Source organism: Salmo trutta, chromosome 17 (assembly GCF_901001165.1).
Source record: "Salmo trutta chromosome 17, fSalTru1.1, whole genome shotgun sequence".
Taxonomy (NCBI): Eukaryota; Metazoa; Chordata; class Actinopteri; order Salmoniformes; family Salmonidae; genus Salmo; species Salmo trutta.
The window spans coordinates 18,231,580-18,252,250 of record NC_042973.1 but is presented as its reverse complement, the minus strand read 5'-3'; the positions used below and the strand labels follow the sequence as shown (position 1 = coordinate 18,252,250).

The 20,671-nt window shown below is 41.3% G+C and overlaps 2 protein-coding genes and 1 long non-coding RNA gene across 5 annotated transcripts; all 3 read left to right on the top strand.

Moving 5' to 3' along the window:
- Window positions 1-1,894: 1,894 nt before the first annotated feature.
- LOC115151783 (uncharacterized) lies at window positions 1,895-3,473 on the top strand. The gene is made up of 3 exons (XR_003867357.1): window positions 1,895-2,260; window positions 2,529-2,915; window positions 3,289-3,473. It is a non-coding gene; the product is annotated as an uncharacterized LOC115151783 (long non-coding RNA).
- Window positions 3,474-3,747: 274 nt separating this feature from the next.
- LOC115151782 (ras-related protein Rab-11B) lies at window positions 3,748-7,569 on the top strand. The gene is made up of 5 exons (XM_029696002.1): window positions 3,748-3,903; window positions 4,647-4,842; window positions 4,990-5,183; window positions 5,298-5,378; window positions 5,522-7,569. The coding sequence occupies exons 1-5, from the start codon at window positions 3,864-3,866 to the stop codon at window positions 5,662-5,664; spliced, it is 654 nt and encodes a 217-aa protein (XP_029551862.1). The 5' UTR covers window positions 3,748-3,863; the 3' UTR covers window positions 5,665-7,569.
- Window positions 7,570-8,261: 692 nt separating this feature from the next.
- Window positions 8,262-15,206, top strand: LOC115151780 (E3 ubiquitin-protein ligase MARCH2). 3 transcript variants are annotated; one of them, XM_029696000.1, is made up of 6 exons: window positions 8,262-8,471; window positions 11,977-12,246; window positions 12,503-12,707; window positions 13,230-13,439; window positions 13,562-13,728; window positions 14,987-15,206. In XM_029696000.1, exons 2-5 carry the CDS (start codon window positions 12,071-12,073, stop codon window positions 13,718-13,720), a joined length of 750 nt encoding a protein of 249 aa, XP_029551860.1. In that variant the 5' UTR covers window positions 8,262-8,471; window positions 11,977-12,070; the 3' UTR covers window positions 13,721-13,728; window positions 14,987-15,206. The 3 variants fall into 3 exon arrangements, with proteins under 3 accessions (XP_029551860.1, XP_029551859.1, XP_029551861.1); XM_029695999.1 differs by having other exon boundaries at window positions 13,562-15,200; XM_029696001.1 differs by having other exon boundaries at window positions 8,263-8,471; window positions 12,503-12,698; window positions 13,562-15,200.
- The last annotated feature ends 5,465 nt before the right edge of the window (window positions 15,207-20,671 follow it).

The window sequence follows — 20,671 nt, the reverse complement described above, 5'->3', positions numbered from 1 at the left end:
GACGACCTACCCTGGCCAAACCCTAACCCGGATGACGCTGGGCCAATTGTGCGCCGCTCTATGATGTAAGGCTATAGGACAAGGTTCCCCAGCTGGCAGCGTGGTTTTATTTGGCCAGCCAAGTTTTCTGAGCAAAATAAGAAATAAAAAAGTTGGAGAAAAAAATGTGTGTGGAATTTTCATTGTTGGACATAAAAGAGTGTAAAAAAAACACCAGGAAATCAGCTTTTTTTAAAAAATGTGTCCCGCAGTTGAATCTAGTTGATGATCCCTGCTCTAGGATAATATTCATAGTCATATGTGACCATCCTGTATTTATTCTATGTGCTGTGTTTGACTGAAGGATGACGTGCAGAGCTACCTGATCTCATCCGACCGTACATTCCTACTCTCTGAGAACGATGCCATAAAATTGGAGCTCAGAGATACCAAGAGCCGACAAGAGACTTTGATCAAGAGCCTCCACCTGTCCCTCCATTCTGCTGAGCAGGAGAACAAGAGCTCCAAGCTCACATTCCAGCAGAACCTCAGGCTGTCTGAGGACAAGGTACACTCCATGGAGCAGAAACTCAAGGAGTTTGAGGGACAGGTCCTGTCTTTGCAGCACAATCTCATGGGCTCCAATGAGAGGACTCAGAGTGTGCAGAAAATCCTCTGGGTCTCTAACAAGAGGCTCCAGTCCCTTCAGCAAGACCTGGAGGAGTCTGAGAAGAGAGGCCAAACTCTGCAGAAAATCCTTGGGGACTCCCAAGAGAGGACCCAGTCTCTGCAACAGAACCTGGCTTCCTTTGAGAAGAACACCCAGACCCTCAGCCAGAACCTTAGCGCTTCAGAAAAGAAAGTTGAGTTCCTTCAGCACAATAACTGGAAGTCTGAGGAAAAGGTCTTTCTCCTGCAGCAGAGCCTGAAGTTTTCAGAGGAGAAGGTCTTATCCCTCCAACACAACCAGGGGGCCTCAGAGGAGAGAGCCCAGTCCCTACAGCAGAGCCTCAACTCCTCAGAGGAAAATCTCAAGTCAACAAAACATTGGCTCAAGGCTACAGATGAGAAAGCTAAAGTCCTGAAGGAGGCTCTCAGATCTTTAGAGGATAAGACCCAGTCCTTACAGGAGGCCCTGGGGGTCAGTGAGAGGCAGATCAGGGCAGCCAAGGCCCAGCAACAGTCTCTGGAGAAATGCAAAGATGAGAAGGAGGAGAGGATCAAGGGTTTGATGCCGACTCTCAGGGTTTCTGAGGAGAAGCACCACAGCATAGTGCAGGACCTGCAGATGGGTCTTCAGAGTGCCAGGGAGAAAGTGGAGATTCTGCAGGATGCAGACTGAGTCTGGGCATGTGAGAGGTGGGGAAGCTTCAACAGAAACTGAACAGAGCTACAAAGAAATTGTCTTCAACAGAGCAGGAGCTGCACAGCCAGAGTGAGTGAATAATGTTGAAGATTATATCAGATGTTTCCCTTTCACTGTATAATCCTGGTTTCATATTGGCTTTGTTAGTTGTTGCCTTGAACACTCAATTGCTGGAGGAGCAGTCAAAGGCAAACAAGGAGCTTGAGAGATCCGTTAGATATGAGAAAGAGCTGCAAGACACTATCAAGGATCTCAGGTTAAAATAAACACACACACTTTCCTTTATTGATACAAATAAAATCAGATTAAAACAATGAAAATACAACAGTGACCCTAGCCAATGATAAAAAAATATATATATGTACATTTATTTAACTAGGCAAGTCAGTTAAGAAAATATTCTTATTTTCAATGATGGCCTAGGAACAGTGGGTTAACTGCCTTGTTCAGGGACAGAACGACAGATTTTTACCTTGTCCGCTCAGGGATTCAATCTCGCAACCTTTCGGTTACAAGTCCAATGCTCCAACGACTAGGCTACCTGCCGCCCCTGATTGTACATGATATAACTCCCTTATATCCCCTCTCTCTCCACTCTGACAGAAAGAAGCTGAGAACACAAATTGAGGAGAGGGAGTTTGCCCTGAATAGCCTGAGGATGCGTCAGAAGGACCTGGCGAATGTACAGCGCCACCTAAAGGCAGACCTTCTGAGGTGCAGACTGGTCTGTGGCCTGGAGAAGGGACTGCAGTACTTCACCCCCCACATGGGTGGCCTGAAGGAGGGGTTCTTCAACCTGAGAACCAACCTGCACTGTCCTGGAGAAGGAGGCTGGGAGAGATGACCAGAGGAGGCAAGACTGGATGCAGGTGTTAGACAAGAGCAAGGAATAGGAGAAAAAAGGCAGAAAAACTGGTGAGACTCATCCTTTTGTTTTATTGTAAATCATGTACAATTGATGACCAGTACACATTGGTATATTTTGCTCACGGCACTGTTACTCAGACTAAAAATGATCAATATTCAATGTATTGCTACTAGTCTTGTTAGGCTCCCTTAGTTGCAGTAGACCGTTCTCATGAAGAAGCACAGCTGAGGTTTCACAAAACACAAGCAACAGAGCATTTCTGCATCATTATTACAATAGACTGAGTTGTTGGCTTTATGTTCCTCTTTTCTGCAGTTGGACAGTTTAGATTCTCTGCAGAGTCACTAGCTGCTGGAAGAAGAAGGGGATGAGAGGGACCAATATAGAGCAGTAGCATGGAGAAGTGGAGCATCACCCTCCCCTCATTCCCCTTCTGCTGTGACGATGCCTCAGAGGAACCTCTCTACGAGACCTGCTTCTCCATATCCCAATGGATAATCTAATCAGCATCTTGGCATAGATTTCATAATTTAGCCCAGATCTTTTATTTTCATGTATGTATTGTTTTGTGTTCTTTTATTCACAGGCAATATGTAGGCCGGGAGAAAAAGCTTGGGCCTAGTGCCCATTGTGGGTTGAAGGATTCTGAAGGCATGCAGCATTTACTAACAGTCCAAAAAAGACTGAAGAACCTCCAGTCAGGTAAAAAGCAATCATGTAAAGCTATCACAAAGAAAATAGTACGTAGATGTCCATTGACCATCTTTGTAGAAAGGCCCTGAAAAACAATGGAACTTTTTAATAGGACAACATTTCACCAAATTATAAAAGAGACTATTGAGTTACAAATAGGAATATTTTACTAATTGTATGGCATCATATCCTGTTGTTGTTTTGCTTTCTGCCTTTGACACAATCAAAGCTTAGAGCCTTCATTATGACAGAAGTAGGCCAATATTTCCCCTTTCTTGTTCTGTTTTTTGTTCGACCAAATTATTTGATTAATAATGTTAGACTAGCTATGAACTGAACTCTTCACTAAATTGTAAGTTATGAATTTGTTTGTTTCTCTTAGTTGAATTCCAGAAGAATATCAAGGGTTTACTTCGGACGTCATAGCAACAGCAGCTAAAATATTTGGGACCACTGAATTACTGTACAACTGAGGGAAATCCCATCATTTTTAAGTACCTGACAATATGAGAATTGTTAAAATAATCAGAATGATTTCATGGCAAATAAATAATTGATTCGAGTCCATTTTTGTTAGTTTGTATTTTCAATAATAAGCTCTCCTTCATAAACCATCAAATGGGAGAAATACTCACATGGTGGAAAAGATTATTGCTCAATCCACATTTTTTAGAACGTAGACTTCATAAATAACTATGATGGGAAGCTATCAGTTTTCCTCTGATCACGGCCCTACCTATGGCCATTGGTCAATATTAAATGGAGAAGGATATTACTTGTCAATGTATCTATCAATTAACAGAGATACACCTCTAATTGGTCAAAGCAGTTGTCCCTCAGCTCATGTGCATATTCACTTTGGAGGCTGTTTTACTGCCGGTCGGAGCAGTGGTTGAGACAGATTTAGGAGGCTCTCTTTGGTAGTAAAGTACTTTCATAAAGTGGGAAATCTTCAAAATGGGAACCCGAGACGACGAATACGACTATCTTTTCAAAGGTAAGACGCGCCCCACATGTGTTGTAGTCAAAGTTTACATGTACATGTTTTCGCAGTAACGTTAGTTGAAGTTGAAAGGAGAGGAAGTCTCCCCAGCTAGCTAACGTTCACGTTAGCCAAACTAGCTAGCTGATAGCCAACTAGGTAACCTGTTAGCTATCAAATAACCGCTTATCTAATAGGTAGCTTGCTCAACGTCTCATCACCATTTAGTTTACTAGCTAGCTACACTCAGACAATGTGAAGAAAAAGTCACTAAGCTAACTACTTTTAAACGTTTTGTAGATTGTTAGTTTTAATATACTGGAGTGGATAACAAATGGCTAACTAATTAATTAACTAGCTAGCTAATGTAATGTCTGACAATCAGCTGGGATGGTGTTAGCCAAAGCCACTGATGGCACTGTGCTAACTAGGCTATCCATTACCACCAGCTAACCAAAGATTGTACAAGAAACTGTCTGCAATGTTAGCTTGGTCACCACTTGTCTGACATGAATAACAATTATGACTGACGACTTCTCTGTCTTGGATATAAAATGTTTTGTCATACAAATAACTTTGCCTAAGTATCAGCACCAATCATCAGGCAAGCTACCAGGAGAAACATGCTCAGCTTAGTTTTGGGCTTCATTTAGACATTGTTGAATCTAAACAACTGTATCCTGTACTAGTCACTGCTGAACCCTCATCTTTTCCACTGTGAGAAGGCAGTGCTTATGTTTTTTGTATTTTGTTGCCAGTGGTGCTGATCGGAGACTCTGGTGTGGGGAAGAGTAACCTGCTGTCCCGTTTCACACGGAATGAGTTCAACCTGGAGAGCAAAAGCACCATCGGTGTGGAGTTTGCCACCCGCAGCATTCAGGTGGATGGCAAGATGATAAAGGCCCAGATCTGGGATACAGCTGGACAGGAGCGTTACAGAGCCATCACTTCAGCGTGAGTGGAGGAGGGTGCTTGTCTTCCTGTAACCTGCCCTTTACGGAACCAAAGTATTTGGATAGTGTTGAAACCATCCTGAAAAAATGCTTCTGTCTGAATCGCACAACCTTTGACATCCTGTTCTCCTTGCTCTGTCCCAATCAGGTACTACCGGGGGGCAGTGGGGGCTCTCCTAGTGTATGACATCGCCAAGCATCTGACCTATGAAAATGTGGAGCGCTGGCTGAAGGAGCTCCGGGATCATGCTGATAACAACATTGTTATCATGCTGGTGGGCAACAAGAGTGACCTGCGCCACCTCAGGGCAGTGCCCACAGACGAGGCTTGTGCTTTTGCAGGTAAACAACCACTGCAACAATACCACTGGAGATGACAGCTCACTCTGGGGACAGAGATGGTTAAAAAGCCACCCATGTTTGTCTCAACTCAATCTTTCTATTTTTCTCCCTCAGAGAAGAATACCCTATCATTTATTGAAACATCAGCTTTGGATTCCACTAATGTGGAAGAGGCATTCAAGAATATCCTCACAGGTAAGCGACAGGAGTCACTATACAAGACTATTTACATTAGTTAGTTTCAAGTCAAATTGTGTGATTTCTAACGCATGAATGCAGTGAGTGCTGTATTAGGTCAGTATTTAATGAGTAACGGAAACTTCCTTTTTTTTTCACAGAAATCCACCGAATCGTATCACAAAAGCAGATAGCTGACAGATCAGCACATGACGAGTCTCCAGGCAACAATGTAGTGGACATCAGTGTCCCCCCCACCACCGATGGGCAAAAAAACAAACTACCGTGCTGTCAAAGCCTGTGACCCTCAATACCACCGTCCCACCGCCACTCCTCACTCTCTTCATCTCTGCTTTTCTCCTGGGTGTTGTGCTGTTGCTCTCTTCTTCCATGTGTTTTAGAAGTCTCCTAGAAACTTTGACTTTCTAGATAACATTCCTTTTTCACTTTTCTCATGTTTGTTGTTTGTCTGTATGCTATCCTCTAACCTCAACTTGTCTTTTACCAAGTGAAAGGAATTGTTTTGGGGGGGTTTGTATTCAGGCTCTGATCATGTGACCCAATCCTATAGAAGGAATGGTGAGGGATCAGATTGTCCTGAGCTTCTGGGTCATATCTAGATAAGCTACAGCTTGTGTCAATTGACATCAAAGGTTGAAATATTTAGCATTTTATCTAACCCTTTTCCTAAAACCTTAACCCAATTCTCCTAACCTGTTATGAAAAGTACATTTTGACAAGCTCTATCCCTTTTAGATAAAACAAGCTTCTGGTTGCTGTCCTCAGAGTCCCTGTTGAGTGTGGCATGAAAGGAGCAAGAACAGGGATGTGGGTAGTGTCAAAGTTTGGCTGATCTGATGCATTTCAGAAAATTGTGCAATTTTGTTAAGCCTGTGGTTCACAGATATACCAAAGTGTGGCTGAAATCAATTTCAATCTGAAATAATCTAAAAAGTAAACTTGCAGAGAGGCACATTGGTCAAGATTGGATTTACCAATTGTTTCATGTGCTTCTTTTCACTGTTAGCTGTAGCCACTGTTTTCTCTGTCATTAGATTATACTATGACCTGATCCAGTAGTCAGACTACAATTGAAAGCAAAAGTGAATATGAAGGTTGTCCTGCCGATCATTTCAATGGAACTCGCCATGTAAACTAATTCTGAATGACTAACATCTTTAAATCCCAACACTTAGCTTGGTTTGTTTGGGCGGGGGGGTCCTAATAAAACACTGCAATATCTAGGGTGGAGGATGCTCTCATTGCTTCTCTCTAGTCAAACCAGGAAGGTGTCAAATTGAGTTGACAGTGGAATTTATGAAAAGGTTGCCTTTGTATGGTTGGCTATAATGCCTTATCTCCCCTTTCTAGTAGCATTGCCTTTTTGGAATGTGGTTACATGTAATTTAATGTCACATCCAACTTTTAAATTAAACATATCGGTTTATCTGCCTTTTCATCAAGGAACACTGAAATGGAAATAAACCAAATTCATGTCATGTTGGCAGACATTTTCTTTGAACAAAAATAACTCTCCTCTCAAGTCTTGTAATTAAGTGCTGAAAATGTCCTGCATAATTTCTAGTGGCGTCTGTATAGTATACCATTGAATGCTTGATACAGAAATACATGTTTACATATCTCCTACCAGTAGGAGGACCAATATCATCTCAAATCCAACTTTATAGAGCAATTTGAGACTTATTTACAGATTTTGAAGAATTAAATGCACGGATGCCAAAAAAAATAGTGCACTGAAATGTAATGGTAGCCTTATGCAACAGACTTGTTTGAGGACTTTACCTTTACTGTATATGCTCACCAGAAAAGTGTTCATTAGATATTGGGCAACTTTGATAAAATGTCAATGTGAAATTTTATTTTTGTACGATATGCCTGATTAGCTTTACAGTAATTAATTTCAGTTAATCATTCCAAATAGTTTTTTATTTAAATGTTTTTCCATGATTTATGCACATGAATGATACCACACATTCAACTACTCTAATACAAGCAAAACATACTGAATTCCAGCACGTCTTTTAAAGGTGTTAATTTTATTAAATCCACTATGTAAATATAGCTACGTCGCTTTTTGTTCGTGGTGATTTCAACGTGGGTTGGCCTACATTGCCATACAAAATATGTGCTTGCTTCTGGTGTTAATGTATATTTGACAAAATAAAGGTCCCTTCCATATGGAACAAAACTGTACATCAATCTGTTTTATTTCACATACAAATGGGTGAGATATTTTTCTATATTTGACATTTTGTAGCCTATCGATCGGGAGCAGAAAACAGGCCAAATTGGCGAGCAAGGTAACTAAGGGTGCGTTCGTAAATTCGCTCAGGTTATCTACGCCGATATCAGAGCACTCGTCTGTGTGCCAGAGTGCCGAATAACTAATGAATTTACAAACGCTCAACACAAGTTGAATAATTTTTTTATTTAACCTTTAACTAGGCAGAATATGGCCGGTAAACGTAGGCAAAAAAGCGTAATTAAATTGTTGCCAGTAGCACAGTTACAGTTACCAACGCTCTAGATCACATGAAAACACCCTAACCAGCTCTGCTAAGGGGAGTACAATTGTGTCTGGAAGTAGCTTGCCAGTTCGCTTGGGTGCTTGACTGCCGTTGAGGTCAGGACGCTCGGATCAACCACACTCCCGGCCTGAACGCCCAGAGCGCTTTCTGGCACTCCAAAGTTTATTTACAAACGCACCCCGTATGTTGAGCGGAAACGCCGTCGGTGGAGCGTTTACTAGTTACCACAGTCATAAAGTCAAAATGGGCTATATTTTCAAAATTCAGAACTAAAATATGTTTAATTTAAGGTTAGGATTAGGCATACATTTAGCAGTGTGGTTAAGCTTAGGTTTAAAATCTGATTTTAAGAAAATAAATGGTAGAATAGGCGGGGTTTATGACTTTGTGGCTGTGTGACGACCGTGAGGAGGCTACCAAAGAAAATGCTATTGTTGTCGTCTGTCAGCTAGACGATAACTGGCATATATACTTAACTAGCTGAAAGGAATTATCAATGAGTATTTTATATATATTGACAACGCCACATATTACCTGTTAAAATGAAAAAAGGAGGAATGCTGTGAGTAATACATTTTTTTCTATCGTCTCGTTCGGCTGGCTAACATAAATAGCTAACTGGCTAGCTAACATTATAAAGCTAGTCGACTAACGTTATACAATTTTCATAGTAACGTTATAAGGCATTAGCTTAAATCAACGATACTGATGTGAACACATGCAATCATAATCGTAATTTTCCATGTATCAAGCAGTATGGTATCTAGTGTGGTCTATATTGCGCTAGCAAGCTACTGTAGCAAGTTAAACAGCTGGTTGACCAAATTATCCAGATGTGTCCTGTCGGGGGTTTGTGTCTATTTGAGTGTTGTCGGGATTCGACACCAATCATTATGTACCTAGCTCGGTTTGCTTGTAGTAACCACTAATTAATGTATCAGATCAGGATTATTTATCCTGATATTTACAAAAAAAATTGATTTCTATTTGTTAGACTTGAATACTCCAACTCCTCATTTTGAGTTAGAAAATGGTGTCTATTGTATTTTGATTGTCCAATAAAAATGCAATGGTCTTCGAGCTTTTAATGTTGGCTTTGATATCAACAGTATAAATTCAAATGGTAAAAAAATAAAAAAAACTATTTGGTCATGTCAGTGCATTTCTTAAAGACTCATCCCATACAGACAGTGAGCCTATTTGGGTGAGGATATCTACAGTGCATTTGGAAAGTACTCAGACCCCTTGACTTTTTCCACATTACAGCCTTACTCTAAAATTGATGAAAGAATCTACACACAATACCCCATAATGACAAAGCAAAAAAACAGGTTTAGAAATGTTTGCTAATGTATGAAATAAATAAAAATTAAACTGATCACATTTACATAAATATTCAAAACCTAGTACTATTGAAGCACTTTTGGCAGCGATTACAGCCCAGAGTCTTCTTGGTTATGACATAACAAGCCGGGACGCCAGGACAGCGGAGTCAATCACCACCTTCCGGAGACACCTGAAACCCCACCTCTTTAAGGAATACCTGGGATAGGATAAAGTAATCCTTCTAACCCCCCCCAAAAAAAAATAAAATAAAATATAGATGTACTATTGTAAAGTGGTTGTTCCACTGGATATCATAAGGTGAATGCACCAATTTGTAAGTCGCTCTGCCTTAAGAGCGTCTGCTAAATTACGTTAATGTAAATGTAATTTCGAGTCTCATAGCAAAGGTTCTTAATACTTAAAAAAATAAGGTATTTCTGTTTTTTATTTTTAATACATTTGCAAACATTTTTGCTTTGTCATTATGGGTTATTGTGTGTAGATTGATGAGTAAATTTGTTTTATTTAATCCATTTTAGAATAAGTCTGTAACGTAACAAAATGTGAAAAAAGTGGAAGAGCTCTGAATACTTTCTGAATGCACTGTATGATGACAGCTGTTTATCACTCTCTTGTGCCCTGCTGCTCATACAGAGGTTGCCCTTTAGAAGTAGTTGTGTTGAGTTTTGGCAAATTCGCTCAACTGGATTTTCAGACAAGAAGATCATTATTTTCCCCCCTATATTCAATACAAATGATCACTGTTTTGATTTTTTTTTAAATTCTATTTCATGTTGCCATCATTTAGACCTCATACAGCTCAGTGTTCTAATGTTGATCAAAGAAAATGATTATTATACACTACCGTTCAAAGGTTTTAGGACACCTACTCATTCAAGGCTTTTTCTTTATTTTTACTATTTTCTACATTGTAGAATAATAGTGAAGACATTTAAACTATGAAATAACACATGGAATCATGTAGTAACCAAAAACGTTTTAAACAAATCAAAATATATTTTGTATTTGAGGTTCTTCAAAGTAACAGGTGCCACCCTTTGCCTTGATGACAGCTTTGCACACTCTTGGCATTCTCTCAACCAGCTTCATGAGGTAGTCACCTAGAATGCATTTCAAATAAAAGGTGTGCCTTCTTAAAAGTTCATTTGTGGAATTTCTTGTGTTGTGACAAGGTAGGGGTGGTATACACAAGATGGCCCTATTTGGTAAAATACCAAGTCCATATTATGGCAAAAACAGCTCAAGTAAGCAAAGAGAAACGACAGTCCATCATTACTTTACGACATGAAGGTCAGTCAATACGGAAAATTTGAAGAACTTTGAAAGTTTATTCAAGTGCAGTTGCAAAAACCATCAAGCGCTATGTTGAGACTGGTTCTCATGAGGACCACCACAGGAAAGGAAGACCTAGAGTTACCTCTGCTGCAAAGGATAAGTTCATTAGAGTTACCAGCCTCAGAAATTGCAGCCCAAATAAATGCTGCACAGAGTTCAAGTAACAGACACATCTCAACATCAACTGTTCAGAGGAGACTGTGTGAATCAGGCATTCATGATCGAATTGCTGCAAAGAAACCACTACTAAACGACACCAATAAGAAGAAGAGACTGGCTTGGGCCAAGAAACACGAGCGATGGACATTAGACCGGTGGAAATTTGTCCTTTGGTCTGGAGTCCAAATTTTGAGATTTTTGGTTCCAACCGCTGTGTCTTTGTGAGACGCGGTGTGTGTGAACGGATGATCTCCTCATGTGTATTTCCCACTGTAAAGCATGAAGGAGGAAAGCATGTTATGGTGTGGGGGTGCTTTGCTGGTGACACTGTCTGATTTATTTACAATTCAAAGCACACTTAACCAGCATGGCTACCTCAGCATTTAAACATACAATAAAAAATGTAAAAAAGTATTTAATTTGACCTTTTTAACTAGGCAAGTCAGTTAAGAACAAATTCTTATTTTCAATGACGGCCTAGGAACAGTGGGTTAACTGCCTTGTTCAGGGGCAGAACAACAGATTTTTTTTACCTTGTCAGCTCAGGGATTCGATTTAGCAACCTTTCGGTTACTAGTCCAATGCTCTAACCACTAGGTTACCTTCCGCCCCATCTGGTTTGGGCTTAGTGGGACTATCATTTGTTTTTCAACAGGACAATGATTCAACACACCTCCAGGCTGTGTAAGGTATATTTGACCAAAAAGGAGAGTGATGGAGTGCTGCATCAGATGACCTGGCCTCCACAATCTCCCGACCTCAACCAAATTGTGATGGTTTGGGATGAGTCGTACCGCAGAGTTATAGGAAAAGCAGGCAACAGGTGCTCAGTATATGTGGGAACTCTTTCAAGACTGTTGGAAAAGCATTCCAGGTGAAGCTGGTTGAGAGAATGCCAAGTGTGTGCAAAGCAGTCATCAAGGCAAAGGGTGGCTATTTGAAGAATCTCAAATATAAAACATATTTTGATTTGTTTAACACTTCTTTTGGTTACTACATGATTCCATACGTGTTATTTCATAGTTTTGATGTCTTCACTATTATTCTACAATGTATAAAATAGTAAAAATAAAGAAAAACCCTTGAAGGAGTAGGTGTTCTGAAACTTTGGACCGGTAGTGTATATATTATAACTCTCACTGTTTGTCTCATAATAAGTTCTGTAAAGTAACCAGTAGTGTATTGTATGGTGAATGAGGTCCTAACTCCATCCTATCGCTCTTCAGCCATTGGGCCAAACTGCTCTGACCTGAGGGAGCTGAGTCTGCTCCCCCCATAATCCCTTTGACCCCTGACTCTTGACCCCTGGACGGTGTAACCATGACGACGGGTGATTGTTGCCACCTCCCGGGCTCCCTGTGCGACTGCACTGGCAACGCTGGCCTGTCCAAAAGCGTGGAGGAGTCGGATAACTGCAGAGCACAGTATGTCACCCAGGTCACAGCCAAAGATGGGCGGCTGCTCTCTACCGTCATCAAACCTTTGAGCACACAGAGGTACTATGGCTGAAAACTCCTGAACTCATTCTTACTTTCAGAGTTAAGCATTTATGAGATATTCAGGGCTTTCCAACAGGCTTTTATAGTAGTAATCCTAGTCATATCTTGAACTCGTGAAAGTGTATGCGAGTATGCGAGAATTAGCTTAGCTGTTAAGACTGTGACATGGTAGTCCAAGTGGCATCCGGCAGGCTGTAGTAAGTTAACCCAGTCAGAGTACCCTGTTCAGGACCTCTCTTCCTGTTTCCTCCAGCGATGGGCCAATCTGCCGGATCTGCCACGAGGGGGCCAACGGCGAGGGGCTTCTGTCCCCCTGCAACTGCACAGGGACTCTGGGCACGGTGCACAAGAGCTGCCTGGAGAAGTGGCTCTCCTCCTCCAACACCAGCTACTGTGAGCTGTGCCACACAGAGTTCACCATTGAGCGCAGGCCCAAGCCCCTCACAGAGGTAACAAAGGTCAATGCCTTTAGCTTGTCTGTTCTCCTCTGCTTGCCTCTGTGTGTGTGGTTGTGCTTATGTTATGTCAAAACACATGAGCATGATTCACTTTTTTTTCTCTTTCTGCTTGCGTAGATTCCTCAATGCAAAAATTGTGTTTGTAGGTAGCTGCAATACTTATGTGTTGAAATATAATTTATGGCCCTGTTCATGGGTCACCAACACGCAGCTCTGTTGACTTAGTTGTGTATTACTCATGCATATTACATCCTGAATATGTCAACAGAAATGTAGTTTGGGAGGGTTAGGTATTTTTTGTTATGTGCCATCATGTGTTTATGTAATGAATGATGAAGAAACCCAGGAAGTTTAACCCTTGATCTACTAATGGGTATCTCAATAAATCAAACCCTGAAGAAGAAGAAAAGCAGAGTCCTCCAGTGTCCCCTGTTTTGGCTATAGTGCATGTGCATACTCAGTGCTCATGTAGGCTCAGTACATTTTTCTCTTTCTTCTCTGTCCTCGCTTCTCTTTCCACAGTGGCTGCGGGACCCGGGCCCTCGTAACGAGAAACGCACATTGTTCTGTGACATGGTGTGCTTCCTATTAATCACGCCCCTGGCAGCCATCTCTGGCTGGCTGTGTCTAAGGGGAGCCCAAGACCACCTGCACTTCAACAGCAGACTGGAGGCCTTGGGCCTCATTGCCCTCACCATCGCTCTTTTCACAATCTACGTCCTCTGGACTCTGGTAAGTAAGCACAGATCTAGGATCAGCTGCCCTCCCCAAATCCTAACCTTAACTTTGTTTATAGCTTGGATGAACACCAATATTCTCTAGTCTATCCTCTTCTCTACCCTTCTCTCCTGCAGGTATCATTCCGCTACCACTGTCAGCTCTACTCTGAGTGGAGACGAACCCATCAGAAAGTACGCCTCCTCCTTCCCGACGCAAAGGGGCGGCATTCTAACCAGCATTCCTTGCTCTCCACCAAGCTGCTGAAAAAGACGGCAGACGAGACTATAGTATGAGGTCAAAGGTGGGAAGGTTTGAAGTTGGTGTTCTTTGGGTGCTGGAGGTTCTCAATGAAAAAGCACGTCTCCAACCAGAGCCCAAGCTCTTTTTCTATTTAAATCCTTTTTACCTATGTGTGTCATCATCGTCAGCACTTCTTTTTTATTTTGTCGTCTGAGCCTCTGATGGTGTTTTTTTGTGATCTGGTAAAGAAACCAGTAGGTTAGAGACCAGTGATTACCGTGCAGTATGGTGTTTCTGAAGGTTTGGAAAAGGGAAGTTGATTGGATGGGTCTCCGCTGTGCCCTGCAAAGGGGCGACCTAGGATTCATTGGACAGATGCTCAGTGGAGATGGCTGCTGAAGCTTTAAGACCAAACCCTCTACTGTTTATTTGGACAATTCCCACTTTCTCCTCCCTAATTTCCTTCACAGCTGTCTCTAAAAGGGTAGCATGGATCGTTGACGCTGATCTAAGGCGAGCCATCCAGCGGTTGGTTCCATAACCACTGAGTGTAGAAGTAAAAAGCTTAAAGCTTTGATTCCTGTTCACCAGCCACAGGCTATTAGACTGGGGGGGATTATAGATGCTTATGACATTTCTACGCAAGCCAGTTTGTGACGGCCCTGACTCCCTTCAATTCAACTCCATCTGTTTTCCCCCTTGGTGTGAGCAGGAATTTTGTTCATAAAGATGGAGATTGTGTAATAAAACACTGGACACGGTTTCCTCTCACAGTACGTGATGAGACTGCTACCAACATGCACAGTTTTGCATGCATGTACTGTTACTTTTTTATTTTTGTTATAGGTTTTTTTTGGGGGGGGGGTTACTGTGGGGGGTTGTACGAGAGGTTAGTTGAGCTCCCATTAATCTGGTGTTACTAGTTAATATGTTGAACGGGGTTTCTTCCCTAGAGTATAGAGGTCTCTCATACTATCAGCACCAAATAGAGTGAGCTGAGGTAGGTCTACACGCCACTGATGAGAGAAAAAATAACTTTATGGAAATTCCACCAACATGAAGTTACAACTTTTTGTGGTTGACGGAAAGTAAGTCTTACTTTTCCAGGACAGTGTTAGAATAGCGCAGGTCAAGATCACTCTTCAATAGCTAGTACATTGCTCTCCTACGACGATAGACCAATGAAATGCTTTTAAATATTATGTGTTTTTTTGTGTAGTCATAACATTTGCTAGTAATCACATGCAGCAAGAGCATAGATTGGTTAATTGATGTTACTTCATGTTTTGTAGCAGTTGTATTCCCTTTCTGATATGCAGGCGACCAGACTGACGTCTAGTCTCAGACGTCTACAGATGCCAACTGTACCTTGACAGTAGAACCCAGTGTGTGGAGCAAGACCAGTGTAGGCATTGTTCTCACCCATCTACCACAGCTTTAAAATGCATGAGTTGACCTCTGGACAAGAGAGATATGCAAAAACACTGATTTATAGGGCTGGCCATGTTACTATCATCTGTTTGGATCTTTTCATGAAAATACAGTTGAAGTCGGAAGTTTACATACACTTAGGTCGGAGTCATTAAAACTCGTTTTTCAACCACTCCGCAAATTTCTTGTTAACAAACTATAGTTTTGGCAAGTCATTTAGGACATCTACTTTGTGCATGACACAAGGAATTTTTCCAACAATTATTTACAGACAGATTATTTCACATATAATTCACTGTATCACAATTCCAGTGGGTCAGAAGTTTACATACACTAAGTTGACTGTGCCTTTTATACAGCTTGGAAAATTCCAGAAAATTATGTCATGGCTTTAGAAGCTTCTGACAGGCTAATTGACATGATTTGAGTCAATTGGAGGTGTACCAATGGATGTATTTCATGGCCTACCGTCAAACTCAGTGCTTCTTTACTTGGGAAAATCAAAAGAAATGAGCCAACACCTCAGAAAATAATTGTAGACCTCCACAAATCTGGTTCATCCTTGGGAACAATTTCCAAACGCCTGAAGGTCCCACATTCATCTGTACAAACAATAGTACGCAAGTATAAACACCATGGGACCACGCAGCTGTCATACCGCTCAGGAAGGAGACGCGTTCTGTCTCCTAGAGATGAACGTACTTTGGTGCGAAAAGGTCAAATCAATCCCAGAACAACAGCAAAGGATTTTGTGAAGATGCTGGGGGAAACGGGTACAAAAGTATCTATGTCCACAGTAAAACTAGTCCTATATCAACTTAACCTGAAAGGCCGCTCAGCAAGGAAGAAGTCACTGCTCCAAAACCACCATAAAAAGCCAGACTACGGTTTGCAACTGCACATGGGGACAAAGATCGTTCTTTTTGGAGAAATGTCCTCTGGTCTGATGAAACAAAATTATAACTGTTTGGCCATAATGACCATCGTTATGTTTGGAGCTAAACGGGGGAGGCTTGCAAGCCGAAGAACACCATCCCAACCGTGAAGCACGGGGGTGGCAGCATCATGTTGTGGGGGTACTTTGCTCCAGGAGGGACTGGTGCACTTCACAAAATAGATGGCATCATGAGGTAGGAAAATTATATGGATATATTGAAGCAACATCTCAAGACATCAGTCAGGAAGTTAAAGCTTGGTCGCAAATGGGTCTTCCAAATGGACAATGACCCCAAGCATACTTCCAAAGTTGTGGCAAAATGGCTTAAGGACAACAAAGTCAAGGTATTGGAGTGGCCATCCCAAAGCCCTGACCTCAATCCTATCGAAAATTTGTGGGCAGAACTGAAAAGGCGTATGCTAGCAAGGAGGCCTACAAACCTGATTCAGTTACACCAGCTCTGTCAAGAGGAATGGGCCAAAATTCACCCAACTTATTGTGGGAAGCTTGTGGAAGGCTACTCGAAACGTTTGACACAACTTGAACAATTTAAAGGCAATGCTACCAAATACTAATTGAGTGTATGTTAACTTCTGACCCACTGGGAATGTGATGAAAGAAATAAAAGCTGAAATAAATCATTCCCTCTACTATTCTGACATTTCACATTCTTAAAATAAAGTGGTGATCCTGACTGACCTAAGACAGGGAATTTTTACTAGGATTAAATGTCAGGAATTGTGAAAAACTGAGTTTAAATGTATTTGGCTAAGGTGTATGTAAACTTCCCACTTCAACTGTGTATGGGTGTTTGGTTTGAGTTCTTCTTTGTTCAGTTTTGTATATTTTACTTTCTTCCTTGTACACTGTATGGTCGCTTCAGAACCCCCTCTGTTTTAGCCCAGCTTAATTTCTGCATATTTGTGTATATATATATATATATATATTGTTAATCCTAGTGTCGTCCATGGTTGAACGTAAAAGTATTGACCCTGAATGTTAACAGGCCTGAATAGAAGAGAGACTGAATGCAAATAGCCTCCTCAGTAGAAAGCTCAAATTATGGTCCACAGAATCCAAAAACCTAGGCCTAGATTTGACGCTCATTTATTTCTGTGATAGTATTATTTGTTATAATCCCTTCATGGCAATCATACTCCTGTGTATTGCTTATTTTGTAGGTACAGGTTCAACTCTTCCAGTACCTGTAGGCTTCATGCATACGTTTGACTGAGGGTTTATCACCTGAAGGGCTTTGCATAGACAGACACTAGTCAGACTAGCTCAGTGGTGTCCTGTTGGGAGACCCCTTTTTTTAAATAAAGTATCCTCCATTTTTATGTTGTTGTAAAGTGTTGATTTGAACTCTAAAGGAATCCTCTTGTCTGGAAAATATATTTGTTGTTATATAATAATACTAGAGCTTAATAGGAGGTTATTTTCCTGTATGTCAATGTGTGTTGTGGAGTGGAACAGCTTTCAGGATCTTTCAGCATGGAGAGAGTTCTTATCTGCATTGTCAGTGATGGGCCACTGCCCTGTCACATGCTGTCTCTGATTGGTGCTTTTGCCTCTACCTGACATGTTGATAGCTATGGAGACTTTGCAATGTAGGGTGTAGTTAGAGCAAGTGTGCAATTTGATAACTTCACAATGCAATTCTTACCTATAACCTTAACAATACGTAATGAAATCAGAAATATAATGTAGAAGCTAGTGCATATGAAGGATCATAGCCGTTTACTCACTTGTGCAGTCTGAGAGGGCCACGATAGGAAGTTTTCTTTTGCTATGTGAGTCTGTGAGTTGCCAACAATATGCAACACTGCTCCCTTTGAAGGCAGCTCAGAGACATACTTGCCACATTACTCCAGCGTTTATATAACCGTTAACTCAAACAGGTTATTTTCTCCAAATATGCATTGATTCTTGTTTTATATGTCGAATGGCACTTCACAAAACTATCATGGAAATCAATCCAGTTTGGTTGTTTCTATAGTCTTCTAACACCGACTTTGAAAGGGATTTGAAAGCATTACTGATATAGTACAATTTTCCAGTTTCTGGTGTTTGGATAATGCTCCTCAGATTTTGTTTTTGATTTGAGGACGCAACAAAGATTCCTGGGCATTCTCATGCTTGTATGTAGAAGGAGCAACATACCAGATTTGGAGACTTGTTTTTGTTTGATAATGTTTTAATCTCTTGTTCATTTTGCCACTGTTTTTAACATACTGATGTGTATCAATTGTAATTTATGTTCAATTATTCATTAAGCACAGGGTTTCTATCACTCTTAGAGATGGAATCTGCAGAAGGTGAGGAGCGTCCCACAGCATGGTAAAACAATGATGCTCTTCTATCGCAGGTGCAATGATGTCTGTTGGGGAAAAAACAGTGTTTGTTTTTTGTTGTTGTAATATCGCAAACGGACGTGGCAGTTCCACCATTAAGGATTCCAGCTTTAACTATAATGTTTATGTTGTGCAGTGGAAAAAGAATGATGTCTTAACCCAAAATATGTTGGTGCTTGCAATCAGCCAAGAAAGTGTGCAAAGCAAATAAAAAGCGAAGCTACAGTATGGATAAACATCAATCACTCCTTTTGTTTTCTTAATGATGCGGTCTCTTGCATGTACTACACTGGCTCCTTATTGAATGTTCTTTCAGACTTTACGGTTATCTGTATCACTTAACACATTTGGTCAAAAATTTAATTTTTTACAAAATGTTGCTTGGCCTTAATAGTAGTTTTCAGTCACTCACCTTTCAACAAGATGGGAGTGGACCCATCAACACAATGTAATGTATTAAATGTCAAAATGTCTCATGTTAACTTACTGGTTACATTCTCAACTTATAAAACCCATCATCTCCATTTAAGATTAGGCTTGTTTTTAAATCAATTTAAAATAGACCACCAAAGATGAGAGGGTCATGTCATGCGATAATTATTTTCCACCACTGGCCTATATTCTCTTGGCTACACCGAACTAAACAACTAATGGGACATATTGAATGTAACAGTTCCTGGACCTAAAGAACGTCTCACTCACACCCAATGACTGGCAGATAGACCTATATGAGGCTTAGAATAAACACTGGTGAAATATTTTCCATATGCTGATTCAGCACCACATTTTGCACCACTAGGCTAACTCTCATGGGGTGTGGTGCTGTCCTAGGTCAGAGGAACAGGGTCCTAGGTCAGAGGAACAGGGTCCTAGGTCAGAGGAACAGGGTCCTAGGTCAGAGGAACAGGGTCCTAGCTCAGAGGAACAGGGTCCTAGGTCAGAGGAACAGGGTCCTAGGTCAGAGGAATAGGGTCCTAGGTCAGAGGAACAGGGTCCTAGGTCAGAGGAACAGGGTCCTAGGTCAGAGGAACAGGGTCCTAGGTCAGAGGAACAGGGTCCTAGGTCAGAGGAACAGGGTCCTAGGTCAGAGGAACAGGGTCCTAGCTCAGAGGAACAGGGTCCTAGGTCAGAGGAACAGGGTCCTAGCTCAGAGGAACAGGGTCCTAGGTCAGAGGAACAGGGTCCTAGCTCAGAGGAACAGGGTCCTAGGTCAGAGGAACAGGGTCCTAGGTCAGAGGAACAGGGTCCTTGGTCAGAGGAACAGGGTCCTTGGTCAGAGGAACAGGGTCCTAGGTCAGAGGAACAGGGTCCTAGGTCAGAGGAACAGGGCTGGGCAAGAACAATCTTTCTAGACCCCTGCCTCTACCACAGCAAGCCCCCATAACCACAGAACAGGTACACAGGAGACATCTCACATATTCTACCCACATACATCTAAGGTTGAGCAATTTCAATTCCAATACGGTGTAGTGCACTGATAAGTTATATATGTTAATGATGAATGAATTACTTACGTATTACTGTGTTTAAAGGAGTTTATTGAAAAGTCTTACAGTGCTTATGGAAAATAAAACAATGAAAAGGTGAGCCAAATATATTTGAATAAATACACAATAAGGTTAATTTTGGGCATGATAACTGCCTGGGTGAAAAATAAGAGCCACTTAAAAGACAAATGCATACATATACCAATTTAATAATACTGCCTTATTCATGAGCAACTGTGAGTGGCTATATACACAGCACCATCTAGTGGTCATTGTTCAAATATACTAGTCCAGCACACTATAGCAGGGTTTCCCAAACTCAGTCATGGGGGGCCCCCTCCCCTGGGTGCACGTTTTGGTTTTTGCCAAAAGCTTGATGATGAGTTAGTTATTTCAATCAGCTGTGTAGTCCTAGGGCAAAAAAGTAAACTTGCACCCAGGGGGGACCTCAGGACCGAGTTTGGGAAACCCTGCTTTATAGCACTTCAAGTACATGTGTAGGATCTTAATTTGATCACTCTTTTGTTGCTGAGAATTTTCCTGCGTCGCAGGAAAAAAGCTTTGTGATTTACATAAATTCACTGAAAACCCACACTAACACACGGTTGTATTAACAGTATTGCACTTTTCATGTAGGCTACTTTAGACCAGATTATGGACTAAACATTATTTTTCTGTGACAATATAAGTCAAATTAAGATCCTACACCTGTATAGCTCAATCCATTTCAAATAAAACTGCCCTGTTCCTACAATGCAGGAACCTCAACATTGAATCCATGAATGACTGACAAAG

Coding starts and splice junctions, on each gene's coding strand:
- LOC115151782 (XM_029696002.1), top strand. CDS start 3,864: ATGGGAACCCGAGACGACGAATACGACTATCTTTTCAAAG. Junction 3,904..4,646: donor ATACGACTATCTTTTCAAAG/GTAAGACGCGCC, acceptor TTTTGTTGCCAG/TGGTGCTGATCGGAGACTCT. Junction 5,379..5,521: donor ATTCAAGAATATCCTCACAG/GTAAGCGACAGG, acceptor TTTTTTTCACAG/AAATCCACCGAATCGTATCA.
- LOC115151780 (XM_029696000.1), top strand. CDS start 12,071: ATGACGACGGGTGATTGTTGCCACCTCCCGGGCTCCCTGTGCGACTGC. Junction 12,247..12,502: donor AAACCTTTGAGCACACAGAG/GTACTATGGCTG, acceptor TGTTTCCTCCAG/CGATGGGCCAATCTGCCGGA. Junction 13,440..13,561: donor TCTACGTCCTCTGGACTCTG/GTAAGTAAGCAC, acceptor TCTCTCCTGCAG/GTATCATTCCGCTACCACTG.